Genomic DNA, 20,406 nt, shown 5'->3' on the forward strand with positions numbered 1-20,406 from the left:
GACACCGCCTGGCCGGAGGTTGCGCCTTGTTGCCACAGAGCAAAAAAAAAATGGCGGACCTCAGGAAAATCTGTCCTGAGTCTTTGCCCTGTCGTGTCAGCTATCCGCGAAAACCGTCATTTCAGGGGAAGCTTTTCATCCTTCTTTGCATACTTGTAGTTGACTCCGGAGGAGCTACGACTCATTGGGTTGTCACAGAGGATGGAAAAATTCAACAACAAGTATGGCAGTTAGCTCATTGACCTGCTAACGCTTACGTTAGGTGGCTAGCTTGTAAAGCTATTATTGCTAGCATCAACAGTAACGTTTTGGTTTATGGTTTGGAAACATTATGTTGGTAGTTTGTTTGAACTCCATACGATACGTTTGACCGCGTCGGTAACGTTACATGCAGCGAGAGAATAACCTTTTTTATTTGTTTAGTTTGGGTATGTCTGTTAGCTTCCATCAGCTACCTTAAAACTGACGTTATCGCTAGGTGTTTGAGGTCAAGATGACCAAAATATTTCGGGCCCATGTCAGCGTCCGCGTTGGAAACGGCTTATCAGTGAGCTCGAGTTAACGTTGCTGTTGGTCGGCGCCAACTGTCAGCAAACTGCCACCTTCATTTAGAGAGAAAAATCCTGTTTATGTTTATGTGACAGGCGGTGTGGCTGGCGAGTTTGCACATATTAAAAACTAAACTTAGCAATAGTCCATTTCTTAGATGATTTAAAACTTGTGTATGCTGTCATATTATCAGATTTATCCGCTGGCTGAATGTGTTTCGCACTCAGTGTCTGGGACTGATATAAACATGCTGTTTGTTTGTGTTGTGCTGTTTCAGGTTGACTCCCCTTTAAATCTGAAGCATCCACATGATGTAGTGATCTTTATGAGGCAAGAGACTCGGGTTAACTACCTCAAGAAGCTAGAGGTGTGTGAGTTTTCCTTTGACTGTGTCATGTGCAATGATGTTGTGCAACCGGGTTTCACTTTGGGTTTTCATTCTGGTCCTAAAGGTGTTTACCTCTCTATCACTGTCATTCAGATCTCCCAAAAAAAGAACATGCTCTTTTGCTTTAACATAAATACCTTCTATCCATGCATTGATTATTTCACATATCATTTAAATACCTTCTAATCACTTCCTTCTTCTTAACTTCAGGTTACTTAATTTGTCACCTGTCCATTTCTTGAACCCACCCGTCCTCACTGATTTCATTGTCCTTGGTTATTGTTGAGCAGAAGCAGCTAGTGGCACAGAAGATACACATTGAGGAGAACGAGGACAGGGACACAGGGCTTGAGCAGCGACACTACAAAGAGGATGCAGACTGTGTTATGGCTAAGGTACCCCTGGGAGACCTGGACTTGTATGATGGCACTTACATCTCCTTGGAAAGCAAAGACATCAGGTTAGTGTCAGGAAGGAGAAACACATCTCTCCTGAAGAAAACGTGTTCTTGCTGATGTTTTTGTAAAGTGTTAAGGGTACTGGGCACCATTTAAATTTTACATAGCCTAATGACAGAAGTGAGGGTACTCACAGTTTTGCATCTGGTCTCTCAGTGTCACCATGAAGGAATGTGGGTTGTATTTTCAAGTAATTTATTTTGCATATAATTATTGTTGTTGCCTTTAAACACATGCATATCAAAAGTAATTAAACTAACTCCCAAGTGACTTTTGCCATTGTTAACGTTACTTTTCTTGTGTTTCATTGAAGATTTTGTCGCTATATCCAATTAAACTAATATATAATAGTATATTTTCTTTTTACGCTAAATCAGTTAGTCAAATAATGTTGTGTTTTGGTTTTTTTTTTGAATATGTTGTCATCTCCTTCTTCCCTCTTGCCTGTAGCCCTGAAGACTATGTGGATTCTCGGTCAGCTCTACCCCCAGACCTAGAAAAGCCTGACTGCGCCAAAGTTTTCGAACTACCTTATAGTATCCATGCTTTCCAGCATCTCAGGGTGAGTAGAGGCCATACTTGTCAATGGTTTGTGTTTAGAACGGAACAAGAAGGGAATGAGTCAAGATCATGAGTGTTATCATAATTGCCTTCATCACTGAACAAACAGTTTGTTAGGAATAATGTATTGACTTACACCTTTGTTTTTGAAAGGAGGGATGCAGAGTTATGCTGCAAAGTACTCTACTACCTGTGTTCAAACTCTCAATAGTCATTGGTTCTTAACGGTTATTGTTTAAATAAGGTTTCAACAGTTTTTATTGATCAAATGTTAGCATACTGTTGGTAATGTTTTTAACCTTTTGTTTGGCTGAGCTTATGCTTTCTTACAGCAATTATCTGCTTACAGTTTCACTGGAAAATAATCCAAGTATTGTCAGCAGTCATAAAGCAGTCATAGACGTGGACAGGATAATAATCGAGAATGATAGAGTCTTAAAGTATGGGTATAAGTATCTTGATTTGTTGGTGGTTTTGCATATTATTCCTTTTAATCAGTGTGCTAACAGCAAAAGAAGTCTTAGATCAAGGCAGATAGCCACCCAACTAGAGCCTGGTTCTGTTTGAGGTTTCTTCCCATTAAAGGGGAGTTTTTCCTCGCTGCTGTCACTAAGTGCTTGCTCACGGGGGATGTTTGGTGTCTGTAAATTAAGGAATACTATCTAGACTTGCTCGATGAAAAGTGCCGTGAGATAACTTCTTTTGATTTGGTGCTATATAAATAAAATTGTCTTGACTTATCAAGATCGGTTCTGGTACAGGGTTATCAAGATTCCCAGTCAGGGAAGCCCAATGAACCTCATCAAATATAATGCAGCGGAGTCTTGTAATTATCCTCAGTAATGACCATTAGAGTGTTATGGGAAATGCAATCTAAAGGCCCAGAGTGGGGTTAACAGAATGATTTCCCAATAATCCATAAACTTAGAAAAAAAAAACTGCTTCAGCAATCATCCTCTTACATCGCAAAGGAGAACTGGTTTTGTGTCTGTACAAAGTTGTACACAAAGTTGTCTGTAGGGTATTTAAATGTAAATTTCTATTTGGACCAGATGCTAAGACATTTATATTCTGTGACCCTTTAAGTATTAAAAACGGTCTCTGTGGACATAATATACAAATTACTGTAATCTGTGTTTCTTGATCTTGAACAACATGATTTGATCTTAAGGTTGCATCTAAGTCCAAAAAACTATTTTACAAGGAAGGCCCCTCTGTCATCCAGTGACAATAAAAAGGCACATTGTTTACAGTGACAGTGGAAACCCCCAAAAACTCTGCTTTATTTCAATAGGTCGTCTTTCTGTTGTCTTCTAACTTTATCAGGTTGAGGATCACAGGTTGGCCAGAACATCAGATTTGTGTTTATGTAACTCCACAGACGTTTGAAATCTGTGCTTCAGTAGTTGGTACGCAACATTATGTAACTGGGAAAAACATTTGATTATTCCCATGCTGTCAGGTGAGATCAGTTGGAAGCAGAAATGTTTGCGAGTTGAAATTGAAAGATCATTTGACTTTGGTCTCCTCCAGGGTGTGCAAGAGAGGGCAAACCTTACCTCTCCACTGCTTTCTAAGGAGGACCCCATTTTTAGTTCATTGTCTCAGAAGCTGGGCCGCAGTATTGATGTGGTGGGCCATCGCATCCATCAAGGATTACTGAGGGTAAGTTCAATCTGGACAACTTTGCCTCATAAGGCAGTTAAAGTTTTCCCCTTTGTAGACTTAGCACATAAGCATGAAATATGTGTTTAAAAATGGCATAGAAATGGTAGATTTAGGAGAAGTGTTATGGTAAAGTTAGTTAGTCAGTCAGTCAGTCACCATCGGAAAATCTGTGTGGTTTTGTAGATTTGTTGATGACAAGCAATAGTCACTGTCTGTACATGCCCAGACATACTCAGAGTAGTGCTGGCTGGTATACTGATTCATCTGGTATACCAGTTATAACTTCCTGTACAAGAAGAATTTTTCATTTACCGCCATACTGGTGCATAGCTGAAATAATTGCTGTAACTCTTCAATAGGCAGCAAAATATATAATACGGTCGGGCCTATTAACTACATAACCTTCTTACTAACAGTTATAACTTAATAACACAACAAGTAGTAGCCCACAAATAACTCTTTTTAACAGGGCAAAACACCATGGCATACCAAACTTTGTGACACATAAACAATTTGTAACGCTAATAATTTTACATTTACAAAATTAAACCGCCGACGCGGCATCCTGGGTACAGCTCGCTAGTTAGCCAAGTAGTTCCATTATTGAGAATCTGGAGATTAAGATTAAGATTCAGGTGAATGAGGCTCCACATGTAATTACACTCCTACTACTTCAGAAACAAACAAGATTTTTACATGAATTGCTTCAAAAGTTTGTCTGAACGAAAATAAACACAGGAACTAGCCGCCTGTAGCGGCTATTATGGCTAACTCTATAGGGAACTACATCCAGGGCAGTTTGTATGTCGGATTATCTATGTCTGAGGCTATGGATAGCTCAGCGTCTGTTCATGCTAGAGAAGTAGAAACTTAGTAGATTAAATAAAATGGTCCACGTCTGCAAGTTTCCAAATTGCAAGGATAAAATGACAAGATACACACCGAGCAGTTTTCATGGACTACTGCCGGATGATAGAGACCTGCATACTGTAATTCCACACGCAGTTATGTGTTGTAATCATATTTTTCTTACAGTGTGGAGCCGAGTGTTTGATCCAGCTGGTTCCGCTCTTTTCTCCCGCTTAGTTTTGCGGAGATAAAACAGTCTCCAGGACAACAATGTCGATAAACGCTGTAAATCCATGTGCAGTATTTACACAGTTGGGGTTACTCTCATCTGTGGGCACTTCTAGATTTTCCCGAGTCTGGCAGTAACAGGTCCAACTGCAGAAAAAGTTTTCCTCTGCACTCTTCAGGAGAGCAGTGACTGCAGGAACAGCAGCAGTTTCTCTGAGGTAACCGTTATGGTACGTTGACTTTCCTGACGGTCCTGTCCCCCCATTCTTTGTTTTCCTTCTTTCAGTTGCTTCATCTCCTCTCTGCGTACTCTGGTTCAAATAAATACGCTCGGCCAGTCCAAGTGATCATGACTCACTCATCATGACTCATCACTCATGATCGTCCTCATAATAGTCCACGGGATAATCCCTCATTGCACTTAGTTTCTTTTAGTTTCCCAATGATCTAACCATGGTGAAAACCAGCCTCATACATGTAAACAAACTAGTGTGTGCAAATGAATATGTGGGTGGTTCGGTTAGCCAGCAAACTTCCCCGGATACAGATCTCTATGTCGCTTGCCATAAGGCAGCTTGTTTGCTTTCATTCAGACTCAGAAACAAACTTTTGAAGCAATTCATGTAAACTCTTTGTACTCCTGACAGTAGAATAAGCTATTATAAACTTATAGAAAGGCCCAGTCATGCAAAAAAAAAAACATGATATACCGTGAAACCGCCCAAATCTTAAAAAATACCATGATACAAATTTTTGGTTATACCGCCCAGCACTAATTCAGAGTATCAGGAAGTCAGCCCAAATAGGCATGTGACTGAAACTATCTTAGGGAAAAAACTAAGACTCCATAGAGACCTAACAGTTGGCACTTAGTCCTTCCAAGAAATCAAAAAAATGTATGTGCGCATGCCTATGCATGTCTGTATGATTGTGTGTTCCAGAACTCATCATCCTGGGTGCTGTACAACATGGCATCATTTTATTGGCGTATGAAGAACGAGCCACAGAGGGCAGTGGACTGTGTAGTGCGCGCTCTGCATTTCTCCCCAAGGTACTGCCAGGCTGGACAGAAGGCAACTGCACTAGTACACTGTTTATTGTATGAGACTGCTTTTTTTTTTTTTTTTTTAACACAGATGTCCACATTCTCACGCTCTTTGTGTTTGTGTGCGTGTATTTGTGTTATGTTTGTAGGCAGCACAAGGATGTAGCCCTGGTTAACATGGCCAACATCCTGCACCGTGCCCATTTCTCAGCAGATGCTGCTATTCTAGCCCACGCCGCCCTGGACCTTACCTCAGATCTCTTCACCAGCCACTACACATTGGGTAACATTTATGCTGTAAGTTGAAAAGAAAGCAGTCCACAGCAGCATGTTCAAACACTATTGTTTTCACTTTGTCAGTACGCTGTAAAAATCAGATTGTTTAAGCTTGAAACTCTTTGCCAGTAAGGTGCTGTATTTCATTATGTGTGCGCGTATGTTAAAATAAAAGCTTATGCAACAGGACAGCGCACACACTTTAATAGTCTGCCATAAAAAAACAATTTCAAAGTAAAATTATCCAGTTCATTCTAAGGTTAGTTAGATTCCTGTTTTCAGTTTCTCTGGTTTTATCCTACCAATGCTAAGAACGGATTAATTGCCAACAAATTAATAGTATGCTTACTTTTCCCTCCAGAAAATGTATTTTTCAACTAAAAACTGGATTACAGGATTAATGCACCTGTAAAATGTAATGTCAGTTGATCTGAACAGCAAGCTCCTGTTCTTATCTTTCCTTGTATTGATGCAGTAGCTCACTGGAAAGTGATGTTCTGGCTTTTTTTTTATTGATAATGACTTCTTCTATCTCACCACCTGGATCTGAGTTTCAGGGCTCCCATAACGCTAATGAGACAAAATCAATCTGTTAGCAACTTCTTCTTACGTGTCAGCGTATAAATAGAAGATTCATATTTTCAGAATGTAAACAGTATGTGTATTGTCAACCTATAAATAAGCTTTTAATATTTATTCAGTTAAATCACCAGCATTTTACTGAAACCTCTATTTGAGTCTCCAAAACTTGATTCAGTTGTGCAGTACTAAAGTATTAGAAGCAGTAGTTTAAAAAAAAAATTGTTGCTACATGATTTCTACATGAAACAAATGAGTGCTTTGTCCTCTGCTGTATCCATGGTACATATGTCTCCTCTTCCATCACTGTCTGACCAGATGCTTGGGGAATACAACCACTCAGTGCTGTGTTATGAGCAGGCACTGCAGGCCCAGCCAGGCTTTGAGCAGGCCCTGAGGAGGAAACATGCTGTGCTCTGTCAGCAAAAGCTGGAGCAGCGCCTAGAAGCCCAGCACAGGTAGACAAGCACTCATACACTCACATTCCAAATACTTTGATTGCTTCTGCGCAAATACCACATATGTACACAAAATCAAATATTATAGAGGTAAGGTATTCGCCTAGATGTCTAGACATTTACAAACATGTCCCATTGCAGGCAACTGTGACGCACCAACAATGGCAAACTATCAAATTACCGCTATACTGTGCTTTTGATGCTGGTTTAGGTTGTCAGAGGACGCATTCAAATAGCTTTTCTCCTCTCTCTTTTTCCTTCTATTATGATGATGATTATTCTTTACAAATGAACTTGTAAGCTGGTAAGAAATATGGAGCACCTGGGAGTGTCCAACATATTTCTGTTTGGATAGTGCGAGGCTATTTTAATTAAACGTTTTGGTGGTCTGCAAGGAAAATGCAAGAGTATCACTTTCGTGTTGTGGTTGTAGGATTATCGTATCATGTGCCGTATTACCCTGCTATGCATCTCTGACAACTGTCCTGTATTTTTCATTTCGCCTTCCTCGTTTTCCTACATTTGTAGATCGCTGCAGCGGACACTGAATGAGCTGAAGGAGTACCAGAAGCAGCATGACCACTACCTTCGCCAGCAGGAGGCACTGGACAAACACAAGCTGCTGCAGGAAGAGCAGATCCTGCGCAACATTATCCATGAAACCCAGATGGCCAAGGAAGCCCAGCTTGGTAAATTGCCATGCACAGTAACTAGTCCAGGGCATGATAGTACTGAGTGTACCTAAAACAATCATGATATGTGAAAGTTGTATAATCTTACTATTCTTTATTTTTTTTGAATTTTGTATACAGAATGTTGTTATGGTCATAAAGCTAACTGCTTAGTTGGTCCAGAAAGGAAGTACCAGCCTGTATTGGCTGAGAGTTAGCTTGTTCAAGCTCGATAAATACTGATATTGATTACAAAGAAAAGAAAGCGTGTTAGCCGTTTTCATATATGAACTTTCACACATGTAGCACACAGCAGGAGATTGTCTGTATCAGATGTAGTTCTCACCTACTGGAAATACTCCGTTTGCTTTAGGCGAGGGGTGCGGAAGGCAAGATATGACGCAAAAAGTACGCTGTTATTCAGCGTTTTTAAGATTTTCACCCTAAATAAAATGGATTTAATTTTATGAGAAATCACAGGAGGTCCTCTCTCCTATTATTGCTAGCTTCACAACGGAGCGTTCAGGCCCAGTCAAAACAACGCAGGTTTTCTGTAAAATAGCGGCTGCGGATGAGAGGGGAGTTGACTGCTGGAAGTCAAAGACGTCGTATTTAAGTTCATGTTCTGCTTGTTCAATGGTTGTTTGATAAATTGCTTATACTGTCTCCCTCACTGCCGGGTGTTGTTGCACTTACAGTAACGAGCAGTTGTAGCCCACTCGCTGGCTGTGAATTCTCTGGAGAATTCACTGCTGTATTCACACATGGGCTCAATCAACTTTGTACTAGGGGGCTGGCAGGGTAAAGTCTGTTTAATGTCCAGTCCGACTGATTCGGACATTTGCGTTTACACATACGGCTCCACCGGGTAATGTCCGGATAACTTCAGGGTTGCAGTGCATGTGTGAAAGGGGCTTAAGTTAATCAGGCAAGTGCTGTGCATCCAGGGTTACGGAAAGTGCTTCAAGTGAGGCATTATAAATTTTAGAAGAGTTTCGCTTTAAAAGAACAGAAGTATCAAAGCAGTTGAGTGCACAAGAAATATGATTGTTTGGAACTGGAGAATGGCATTAGAGAGCAAGCTGACTTTGATATTCATGCATATCACTACATGTACATCAACAGCACCTGAGTATTGTGTGTCATGTGAACTCCAGGCAACCATCAGATGTGTCGGTTGGGCCAGCAGCAGCGCAGCCTCTACTGCCCCTTCGACCTGCCTGTGCGCTATCACCGTGGTGATCTATTTGAACATGTCCACTATGTCCAAGTAAGTCTTTGAAATATCACAATATAGGGAATGTTTATAAGAAGCATGGTTTTTATTAGTCCAGAGTTGTTCACAGATAAGGAATTAAAGGTGAAATGAATAACACTACCATATTTATATTTTATGTTAATTTACACTTTTGTTTTTGAGACATAACACAGTTAAGAAATCCTTCTTCAGATTCTGTTTCACAGTTCTGTTTGTTTTTCTCTTTGCTCATAGTTTGGGGAGGAGGTGTCCGTGGCATCCAGCGTAGCACTTGTGTCAGAGCGCAACTCAAATCAGACAGCATCCAGCCCTCAGATCCATCCTTCTGTGTCCGGAGACCAGGATCCTGTCGCTGCCCTCTGGGGCAGCCACCAGGATTACACACAGGCAAGACACAGAACTACATTTGATTGTAGATTGTTTATTTATTTATTTATTTATTTTAATTTGCCAGGCAGCTAGACGACTGCAAGGTAGACTGTCATTTGGCTTACCAGTACACTCTTAGACTGTAGTATTGTTTTGGAGAACAAGACTTACTGTAACGGTGCTTTGGCCATAGGACATGCAGAAGATGTTGTGGCCTCAGAGAACTGACTGTGCCAATGAGTATCCAAGCGTTCCCCCTGCTCACCAGCTGCCGACATACTACCTTCCACCTGAAACGCAGGGCCTCAGGTCAGTACACATTCATGGATTGGGGTATTTTGTGGGTATGTAATAGCTACATAGCAACTTTCCACTTGAGTTTAAAGTTCCTCAGAATGATTTTCGAGCTGCTTTACAAAACCAAGCAAAGAAACCACAGAACAAAACCGACTGCATAAAAATGTCATCAGTGAAATATATCTCATTGTGTGTATTCAGCCCAGTGACAACCCTCCTCTACGGGAGCAGCAGTCCTCCTCAGACGGTTTCTCTGCCAGACTGTGGTCCTGTCCCTCAACCACATCCAGCCCTCCTGCCGGCTTCACTAGACTGGCCCCTGGAAGAGAAGGAGCTGCCAGATCCCTTTGCCTCCCAGGTATTTGTCTGTCTGTTTATTTGTATGTGTGTTTATGTGTGTGTCGAACAACAAAAAGATGGGAAAAGCTACAAGTTGTAGCGTAGTAGTAGTGTGTGTTCGTGTTTCTATGGTAAGTGCAAAAGAATATTCAAGCATTAACATGAATATGTCTGATTACAGATACTGCAGTTACGCAGTGGAGGATGGACTTTGGAGCAGATTGGCTCCAGAATAGTTCAAGCTATGAAACAAGTCAGTGAAACAAGTCTGTTGCAAAATAATGCTTCTCACAGTTACAGTACTGTACATTTCATCCATATCACCAAGGGCAGAAAGCTACTGCTGCAGTCCACTCAGCGATTTATTGTGTCCAAATGAATTGTGACCTGCTTGAGAGTTCAAATCCGTTGAGAGTGGCACATGTTTTCTTTCTTAAATGATAGAATATGGATTTACCCATCAGTGAGACAATGCTCATACACTCAAACTACCATCAATCACTCTAACCCTTCTAAATTGCTCCAAACTGCAGTTGTCTGAACCCATCATTTTCAGAGCTAACAGAAGTTTATTTGTATATATAGGCCACTATACCCCGCTGGCAGGTCTACAATGAGGCAGCTCTATTCTGGCGGGCCAAAGGCAATGGCAGCCGTGCCCTGCAGTGCCTGCGCCAAGTTTTGAGCTCAGCCCCGCCTTCTCACCGCCACTTGCCCCTCACCAATGCTGCTAACCTGCTGCTACACCACGGCTTGACCACCCACGCACAAACACTACTGGAACAAGCATTGGCTCTCAATGCATCAGAGGTAAAGGCACATTAATGCGTATACTGTTTGAATTCACCATCTTAGATTTACACACTTACACAGTGTACTCTGTTTATTTCGCAGTTCTGGACACTTTATTAGGTACACTTGTCTGCTAGCACAAACAAGCAGCTTCCTCAGGTGTGATAATCGATGAAACAGTACCCGTTGTACTCTTCATGTTCGTCTCTTACTCGTGCTTTGTCAGTGTAAATGTTTTCTTATCTATCAGGTAAACCAAAATAAAAAAAGCTTGAATTCTGTAAGAAATTAACAAATGTCTTGTAGGTTTCAGTCTGGCAGACAGCCAAACAGGAATATGAGGATAAAATTGATACTAGGGTATGGGCCATGAGGACGTTATTGGTTCAAATGTTAATAAAAGTGATCTGTTGAATCACTGCATTTGTTTTGTTTTGTACAAAGCTATGTACTCTGGCATTTCTATGTGTCTAGAACAAGGTGTCGTTTTCCAGAGTCATTACCAGCCATACGAGTTGACTACCATGACCTTAATACCAGTTAAACCACATTTGAATACCACTACGTCATACCCAAACATTGCTGACTTAAGTGCAACTTTGAATGGCTGCACACTGTACCCTTTGTCAAACGGAGGCCTCCAGCGGTATATTGCCATGTCAGAAAGCACTCATCATCTCAAGGCGGTTCCAGGAACGTGACTAAGAATTCACTTCTCTCCAGGGGCCTCCAGACTATCCATATTTCAACCCAAAAGAGAACATAAGGAAGATTTAAACGTGTGTGGCCAGGAAATGTGGATGGATGCTATCTGGTCAGCATTGACAGAGATCAGTGGTTAACATTTCCATCATTTTATTAAATCAAGCCTTGTTGTAGAGGTATCAAAGGGGTGTACCCAGTAAAATGACCACGAGTAATAATGCAATAATCTTGCATCACATGAAAAAAAAAATATAAAATATATAAACTAACCAGCCTGTGTAGGGGAGGTGACAAAACCTTGGAAGATTATTCAGATTAAATACTTGCAATGTCAATCGCAGGACTATAGGATGTGTACATATCTTTCTAAAGCTAAGCAGCAGTTTTCATGTATGTTTCCCTTCAGCTAACATTTTCTGGTTTTGTTTCCCCGCATCAGCCCCACACCCTGCTCAGCTCGGTGAGCGTGCAGTTGGCCCAGGGCAACGTGACAGGTGCTCTGGCCTTGTTCCGCCACATCCTGGTGACGGCCGTTTCCTCCTCCGCTTCCTACTCGTCCTTCGCCGGCTGCGAACAGTGTCGCACCAGCCTACCTCTGCTGCGTTGTCTGCAGTTCTATCCCTTCCTTTACAATCTCTCACACCGACAGCCCTGCTCACGTGAGTAACTAATGCACACGCTTAACTCACTGTATCCCCCAAGTATAATTCATGTTTTTCTTCAAGTTTACTACCTATAGAGCATCAGCAAAACATCAGCAGTGACCTGGAAGTTTTGGGATTCGGAGGTACTGTTTGGTAGTTGCAATGAAAACAAGCAGCAGAGCTTTGCATGTTAAAATAAGATTTATCATGGTGTTTTTTGAAGGTCATAACGTACTGAACTACTATACAGCCGCTTGCAGAACCTGACTTTTTTTTTGTCTCTAAATTTGTGTTTTAATTCCATTTTATTTAAAACATTACTAAAAATCTTACTAATGTTTAATGGCAGAATGTTTGTGCTGCTCTGTGCAAATCTAATAGCATTTAAGGCTGCTGATTGTTCTAATTAGAAAAATTAGGAAAGTCCCCTTTTATAGCGTTTACAGGGACTCAATGTTATTATATCTATTTCTGTTTTTCCCCTGTTCTACCAGTTGGCCATATTGAGCTAGAATTGAGGCATGGACTTAAAATGCACTTGGGCCCCAGACAGGTTTTATGCTTGTTTTCTAATCTTACACTGAGAAATCCCCCCCCCCCCCCCCACCCTCCACCCCCCGCTTCCCGATGTTGTCCCTTGAAGCTGCAAGAGTGGCCGTGAGAAAGGAGTAGTACGTCGCGCTTCTGATGTGAACAGAAACTGTGCACCTTTTTCGTTATTCATATCAGTGGGAGTGAAGAGAAAAGTGCTTTGAAGTGGAGAAATTTTGCCACTCAATAATTTAAGCCGCAGAAAATAGCTGATGCCGAATTTAGAAGGGTCTATATTTTACTCTCCAAAGCTAAATATTGCTCCCACGAAGCACATTGAGTACATTTGGTCACACAAGAACTTATAAAACGCACACCCACCTAAAGTCAGGGTAAAGGTTGTAAGATACACAAAAAAATATTTTTGTTTTCTCATATAAAATGTTATGATGGCTGCAGTTCCTCCCACATGTTTGATCCTGTTAGGCGTTTTGCTACCTTCAAACATATGCTAATAATCTGGGCACTCTTCTCTCTTTTTTTTTTTTAATGGTTCCGGAAAACATGCAGTACATTGATTCAAAATTGTGGAGAGCAGCAAACAACTGCACCTGAGTTATATTACTACGGGCCTATTCAGAGCTCTTGTGATATAATCCTTGAGGACAACTGGAGTTAATTCGAAGCAACTTTTATAAACAAATAAGAACTCACACGCCATGTAGGAAGTGAATGAATGTTTGTTTCTGTTACACCAGCCTAACACAGTCCAAAAGAAAGCCATATAGGAATGAAACTGACACAATTCCTGCAATTCTGACCAACATCACTATCTAAACAGCATCTTCCCCTTATTATCTGAGAGAGGTGTCATTATTGTTGTTTATGAAAAAAGCCTGTGTGCAGCCTGAAACAAATTCCTCATTAAAAATAATTATGGGGTTAGACGTTTCAGTATTAGAAAACAAAAAAAAATAGACACTTGGCTGTTGCAAACTAGCCACCCATAATGTCTTTTGCACACTTCATGGGTCTCCCACAGTTCCTATAGCATTGTGGCATCCAGTAACGTAGTGTACAGATCTAATGTCTTCCAGACAGTAGAGGGAGCCTCAAGGTTGAAAATGTCTGAGCTCTGCCAGAGTAAATCGAGACAGTGAATAGTGGGCCAGAGTGTAGAGACAGAGCAGCTGAAAGGACTGATTTGTTTGTTCCCAAAAAAACAAAATAAAACCACAGTTGCTCTGTTTTTAAATATAAATCACTTTTTATCCAGGAGAAGATTGTTCCCAGAGAAGAGCTATGATCTTGCTATAGGATTAACGACTATTGCATCTCCAAAGTAAATATCCTAACTTAATTATCTGTAATAAAATTAGTTCAATTATAAAATATAATCTTATCATGAAAATAATTCATTTTAGACTAATCTTATTTTGATGTTAAGTCACAGAATATTCATTTTATTCCAAATGTACCAATGCACAAAAGGTACATTATCAAAATACTTACAAAATACAAAAAACAGTGTTTGAGAATACATTTAACATTTGTTTGTCACATGCCGTACATGTTTTTTATCCATGTCTTTGTTAATATTGTAAATTTGATCATGTTTGTCTCACTGCCACCAATATTTTTTTTTATTCTGCAGGTCTACCAGCGCGGTATGGTTTTGATTAATAAGTGTACATAACTTGTGTTGATTCAGAGGGCGCTGCCTGCATGGCTGAGGATGACCTTGGTATACAGCTGGAGGAGTGGGAAGGCAGTGAAGAGAAACAGGACACACCAGCCATTTCTGCCATGGAAGACTCCTTGCTCTTTGAGAGTAAGAATATGATTTAGTGACACCCTCAGTGGCAGTGTAAAATCTTCTCATTATACTGTATACTCTACTGTTTGGTCAAAAGAAATCACTCAATTAACGGCAATGGCATACCATCCATTGTATACAGTTTGATAGAATAAAACTACAACCGCCACGGTTTTCAATTGTACATTACTATGTTTTAATAAAATATTCATGTCCTCCAGTCTTTGACTTTTCCTAAAATAATGATGTGAAGCACCCCTTATTGTTAAAAATAGTGAAGATGAATCCAGATTAAAAATACATGCATTTATACCTATAACCACCAACCCGGTAAAATTTACCCGTATAAGACATGCATTTATTTCCATGAGGTTCATGTTTAAACATTCTAAGTTGCTAGGCAATGGTTGGAGTGTGTGATTTGACAACTACGTCAAGTCATAATTAAATTATAAAAAGAGTAAAGGAGAATGACCTGCAAAAAAACCCTTCACCAAGTGCCTTAGCCTAATTTGCCCGTTGCCTTACTCTGTTTTCATGAATGGAACATCAAAAGAGAAATATATATATTCGCATTATAAATGTTATAAATTTTTTAAAAAAAGCTTTAAAGGTGACTTCAAATTTCTTGTTGATCCTACTCACACATTGTTGAAATGCCTAAATTAATAATTGATTAGGTAAAATTGTGTAAAATTTTGATGTGACATTAAATCACCCATATATGCGGTGATTGTTTATTATTATTATGGATTGTTATTGTCTATTTGGAGTATTTAGGCTTGGTAATTTAAATAACATGGGTTATCTCATTATATGATGAATGTTGTTTTATAATATCACACCACCCAAATATGCAAATATTTCCTTTTAATACCGATTTTCAGTGTCATTTTAGACTGATTTATACTGACGGCCATGCAAAGCAATTAGTGCTCTTAAAGATACTTAGATTATAAAAGAACAGGACCGAAACACAGGTGATGATTAAACAAATTCATTTCATAACTTTAGACATTCCTTTGTGAAGACGATGCCTTAAAATAATGACAGAGTATATTTTTTAGTGTTAGAAATGCAGTAGCCAGGCACATGGGTAAATCTCACCTATTGACGGTTTTAGCTATATAGCAACACCTGGTGGTTCTAGTGTTAAATTGCTGCGGGCTTGAATACTACTTAGTATATGGTCATCTGAGAGTTGAATGTCTTAAAGATCTCTGAATAGTGTTTCTCTCCCATTCAGTCAACAAAATGCTCCTTCAGCTTAACACTATTCTAATTTCTCTTTCTCATTTTTCCTGTGTTGATACAGAGGTTGTCTTAGACAGTAATGGGTCAGGTGAGGCAGCTGGACAACATCGGGCTTCTCCCTCTGTCTCAGGAACCGCTAAAATGGCCACCCCGTTTGGAAGTGGAGGAGTGGAAGGGGAGGAGGAGTGGCAGCTGAAGGAAGACCTGATGGGAGCTTTTGAAGGGGCCCTGGATGTCGGAGGCAAGCGAGGTGACTTGCGAGGTATCCGGGTGCTCAAGAACGACCGTGTCATGGGGGCTCGGGCTGGTGGAGGGCCCTGCTTTGGAAACTGTGAGGACGATGAGGGAGCAGAATGGGTAAGCACTCATTCTTGCACATTTCACAACATGGAATTAAAACCATTACAGAAACTCTGAAGTGTGAGTTTCTTTTTATTGTTTGTCATCAGATCACCTTCCAGGTAAAGCGGGTCAGGAAGGCAAAGGTGGACGGTACAGAGAGTGTCGCCACCTCTGATGACAACCAGAACGGGGAGTCGCTACCTGGAGGACACTCTGTCTTGGAGATCAGTGGACCGACTATCCCATCACCTGGCCCTTCAGGTACCATATACACCTGCATTTTATTTACTTACATCAGCATGAACAAAGAAAAAGCACTGAGGCGTTGGACTCCACCCAGGTGACAGAGATGTTTTTTTTGTTTTTTTTTGCTTTGGGCAGGTCGCTGGAAGGACTACACAAGTCTTGGCTGGCCAGGGCCAGAGGAGTGCCAGCGGACACGGAGGGTAGACCTCACCACTGTAGCTAGCACCTGGTTGGCTGTCTCTGCCAAGAACATTGAGTAAGCTTAACACTGTCCTGATCATAGTCACGTTTTCAGTTAGATTATAACCAGTCAGTTACAAACAGCCTTAAAGATGATTTTTTTTGTCTCGTATTCATTTAGTTGGTCCACTGTGTTTTGTTTCTCATGGAACAACTGGAACAAGGCATATCTACAAAAATAATATCCACAAACTTTTTAAGATATTAGAAATGTACGAAGTGTTTTTTAATACCCATGTAGTGTTAAGAGTTAGAAAACAGGCAGTAAAACAAAGGAAGAAAAAAAAAAAGCATTGCTGCCTCATTGACATTCTTGCATCATAGCATATCAAAAACCAAAATACAGTAAATACAATTTTGATGCTTAATTCCTTCCCCTCACTGTCTTCCTCAGCATCACAGAGCACATAGACTTCGCCACTCCGCTCCAGGAACCAGCTGCCGAGCCTTTATGCAACGCCAACCTAGCTGCCAGTATGCACACCCTCGACCACCTGGCAGGGGTGGCCAATCGAGCTGCCATCCACTACACAGGAGAGAGCCAGCTGCGTGAGGTAGGCTGAGGCAGAGGTCAAACATTACAAGACATAACATGCACACTCTTCCCTTTGTATACCAAAAACAGACAGAAGGAGCCTAAAAATATGGCTTTTTTATTTTTCAGAGCATTGCTCCATAGTGCCACTAGTAGTTAAAAACTCCAATTAACAATGACCCCGGTTTAACAGCCAAGACATCAGGGGTTGATTAAGATCAAATGCAGCAGGTGTAGATAATGCATGCATGACGTATGTTATACTCAGTGGAGAAAACCCCTGGGATTCCCACATTACAGGCCCACTTTTTTTTTTAGTAAATAGTCTCAAATGTGTCTCCCCTTACCTCAACCCTCAGGTCCTGCAGAACCTCGGCAAAGATAAGTTCTCTCCTCAGTCCTTCGAGCAGGTGGGCACACGCATCGCTAAAGTACTGGAGAAGGTAAGTGCTCTCAATGTTTAGACAGTTTGGAATATCACCTACATGTAAAACAGCAATTTTTCTCAGCTTTGATTCGGAACCTTATGTTTTTCAGTTCTTCCTACAATACCAAGCATCCTGCTAGAGTCAACTACTATTAGAACACTGATGTTAATGTGCAATTGGAACATAAACACATCATGAACCAACATTTTCAAGCTCTTCTGTCGCAGCTTTTTAGAATATCACTAGCGCTGTCCTCCTAAACTAAATCTGACAAACATGAGCGATCTCATTTGGTTCTTCATCAAAGTATTTCCTGACATTTTCTCAGAATATAGATATTTCAGAAAAGCTGGTAATCATAGTAAACAAAGACAGGGTTATGGCCAGGATTTTTTTCCCCACATTTTAACTGTCTACCAGTGACATAACAGGTGGACAGTTTGGTAACATTTCAGACACTTCGAGAAGACTGTTCGGTGTCATGGCTGCCTATAAAGTGTTAGCTAGTCCAGCCCTGATCTCGCAGATTCTTTTATTAGTGCAGCCATGATTGCCAAAATGAATTAGCAGCTGTTTTTTTTTCTGAAATATGATGCATTTAGCATATCATGTTATTGTTTGTTTTGTTTATTTCTGTGGGAAAAACAGAAATAATTTGAATAAGATGTTATTACTGTGCATAAATTATTACTAGCGACACTTAACAGTAACACATCTCCTATTTCGGTTAAACATGTGTTTCTCTCTCTTCCCTGAAACTGCAGAATCAGACGTCATGGGTGTTATCCAGTATGGCTGCACTGTACTGGAGGGTGAAAGGTCAAGGCAAGAGAGCCATCGACTGCCTGCGACAGGCCCTCAACTACGCCCCCCATCACATGAAGGCAAGTTACCCCTGCACTTTTTTTCAGCTGATAACCTTAACCACACCAGGATACCTCTTGCTACAGTTGTGCAGTAGTAGCATTTTATGTAATTCATATAGTTTTAAAGGTTGTTTTGCAGCAATTAAATCACTGTTGTTTTTCCTCCTTGCTTGTGACCCAGGATGTGCCCCTCATAAGCTTGGCCAACATCTTCCAGAACGCTCGACTATGGGAGGACGCCCTTACAGTCGCTCGTATGGCGGTAGAAATTGCCCCGCACTTTGTCGTGAACCACTTCACCCTCGCCAACGTCTATATAGCAATGGTAATGGCTACAATCAATTTGATCATCATCACTTTTACAGAAAGTAAAGTAGTGTAGTCATAGTGATGCAGGTCATGTGCCCTCATGCTGACGCTGTTGTTCTGTTTCTTGACGGCAGGAGGAGTTTGAGAAAGCCATGCGCTGGTACGAATCTACTCTGAAGCTGCAGCCGGAGTTTGCCCCCGCCAAAGACCGGCTAAGAACCATTCAGTGTTACCTGCTTACCAAGAGGGAGCGCCGTCAGCCCTAAACCACTGAACCATTTTGACCCCAGGAGTAGCCCGCAATCATGCACACACCAAATAAAGAACACTCACATGTGCACACACACACACACACACACACACACAGACACACAGTCATCTTTAGACTACAGATAACTTGCGCAAAAAAGTATAAGAAACGTAATTTTTTGTTAAAGGTGAGGTATCAAAATTCATATCCAGTAGGATCTGGGTTCGTTTTTTTCTTTTAAGTTCTAGCTGCCCAAAGAATTATGTTTAAAACGTCACAGAGTTCGACTGTAGATAATTTTGCCCCTCAACTTATATTTCAAATGCAGGATCTCTTGTTTCTCAAACAATCAAACTTAAAATTGTCAAACTTGTTGTTTTTTTTTTCTAGGTTCGCTTAACTTGCAGAAATGGAAGGGGATAAAATCGCATAAAGCTCTCGAGTTACAGTTTATTGTTCTGCATTGGGTTTTTTTTTTTTTTAGAATATTTTTATAATTGGAAGAATAGCTCACAGTCTTCTCGAAGACATTGCAGCATTTCCGTAAGAGGAGGTAGCATCTAAAATTCCGGTATATTGTACCATTCTTCTCTTGGATAACACTACAGTCTCTTTGCTGATGTGTGAAACCTGGTGTAAGCCTGGTGATGGTGCTGCATTTTAATTTAATTTAATTGGAAGTTTTAATTGAAAAGGTTGCAATACAGTATTTTTCTTAAGTCTTTTGCTGAGATGGTAAGGAATGTGCTTCTCAACTCAGAGGTTAAATGAGTTCGAATTGAACAATATATGCCCTACTATTTCTGCTTCATAAAATGGATGGAATTCTCAGTTTTTGCACTTTTTTTTCTATATCATTCCTATTTATATGGGACCTACAAACTGATTTTGCTACAAGCTAATTTAACTACAAAAGAGAGAAACTGAAATATGCTATTACATTTGCTTCATAACTTATGGAAATCATCAGGCAGAAAAAGGTTTGTCATTGACCATCTATAAAAAAAAAAAAAAGTGGAATCTGTATTAAATGTACAGTATTAAAGGCAATGTGTGGATTTCATCAGTTTGTTTTTCTGTGTCAGTTCTTTGTCTAGTAGTATTTTTACTATTAACACTGAACCCTTTCTTGTAAATCTGGCCTTGTGGTGGCACTGTCCGACCTTTTTAGGCAAACTCCTTTTATCAATTCCTTTAATAGCTCAAAGTGTATCAGGTTTAAAAGTAGATATTGTCACCAGAAACACAAAAAGGATCCACAAAGGTTTCAGTATCTCAGTAGTTACAGGACAGCGAGCAGCCACATCTGGTCACTTCTGTCATGAGTCACTCATGATTCAAACATAATCACAATTGTAGCCCAGATATCAGACCCCATTATGTAATATTTTTATTTATTGTCCGATTTGCCTAATTTTTTTATCCAACAGTATACAGTTCACACCTTTTTGAAGT

General features: G+C 40.4%; 1 protein-coding gene across 1 annotated transcript; it reads left to right on the forward strand.

Moving 5' to 3' along the window:
- Nucleotides 1–50: 50 nt before the first annotated feature.
- On the forward strand, nt 51–20,017 carry ttc17 (tetratricopeptide repeat domain 17). The gene is made up of 25 exons (XM_042434029.1): nt 51–221; nt 827–916; nt 1,228–1,397; nt 1,846–1,957; nt 3,490–3,621; nt 5,643–5,752; nt 5,896–6,043; nt 6,920–7,059; nt 7,588–7,748; nt 8,888–9,000; nt 9,223–9,375; nt 9,551–9,666; nt 9,856–10,012; nt 10,175–10,246; nt 10,579–10,803; nt 11,930–12,149; nt 14,377–14,496; nt 15,797–16,092; nt 16,185–16,338; nt 16,459–16,579; nt 16,958–17,117; nt 17,458–17,541; nt 18,291–18,410; nt 18,574–18,717; nt 18,836–20,017. Exons 1-25 carry the CDS (start codon nt 51–53, stop codon nt 18,965–18,967), a joined length of 3,621 nt encoding a protein of 1,206 aa, XP_042289963.1. The 3' UTR covers nt 18,968–20,017.
- Nucleotides 20,018–20,406: the final 389 nt, after the last annotated feature.

This window comes from Thunnus maccoyii, chromosome 1 (genome assembly GCF_910596095.1).
Source record: "Thunnus maccoyii chromosome 1, fThuMac1.1, whole genome shotgun sequence".
NCBI lineage: Eukaryota > Metazoa > Chordata > Actinopteri > Scombriformes > Scombridae > Thunnus > Thunnus maccoyii.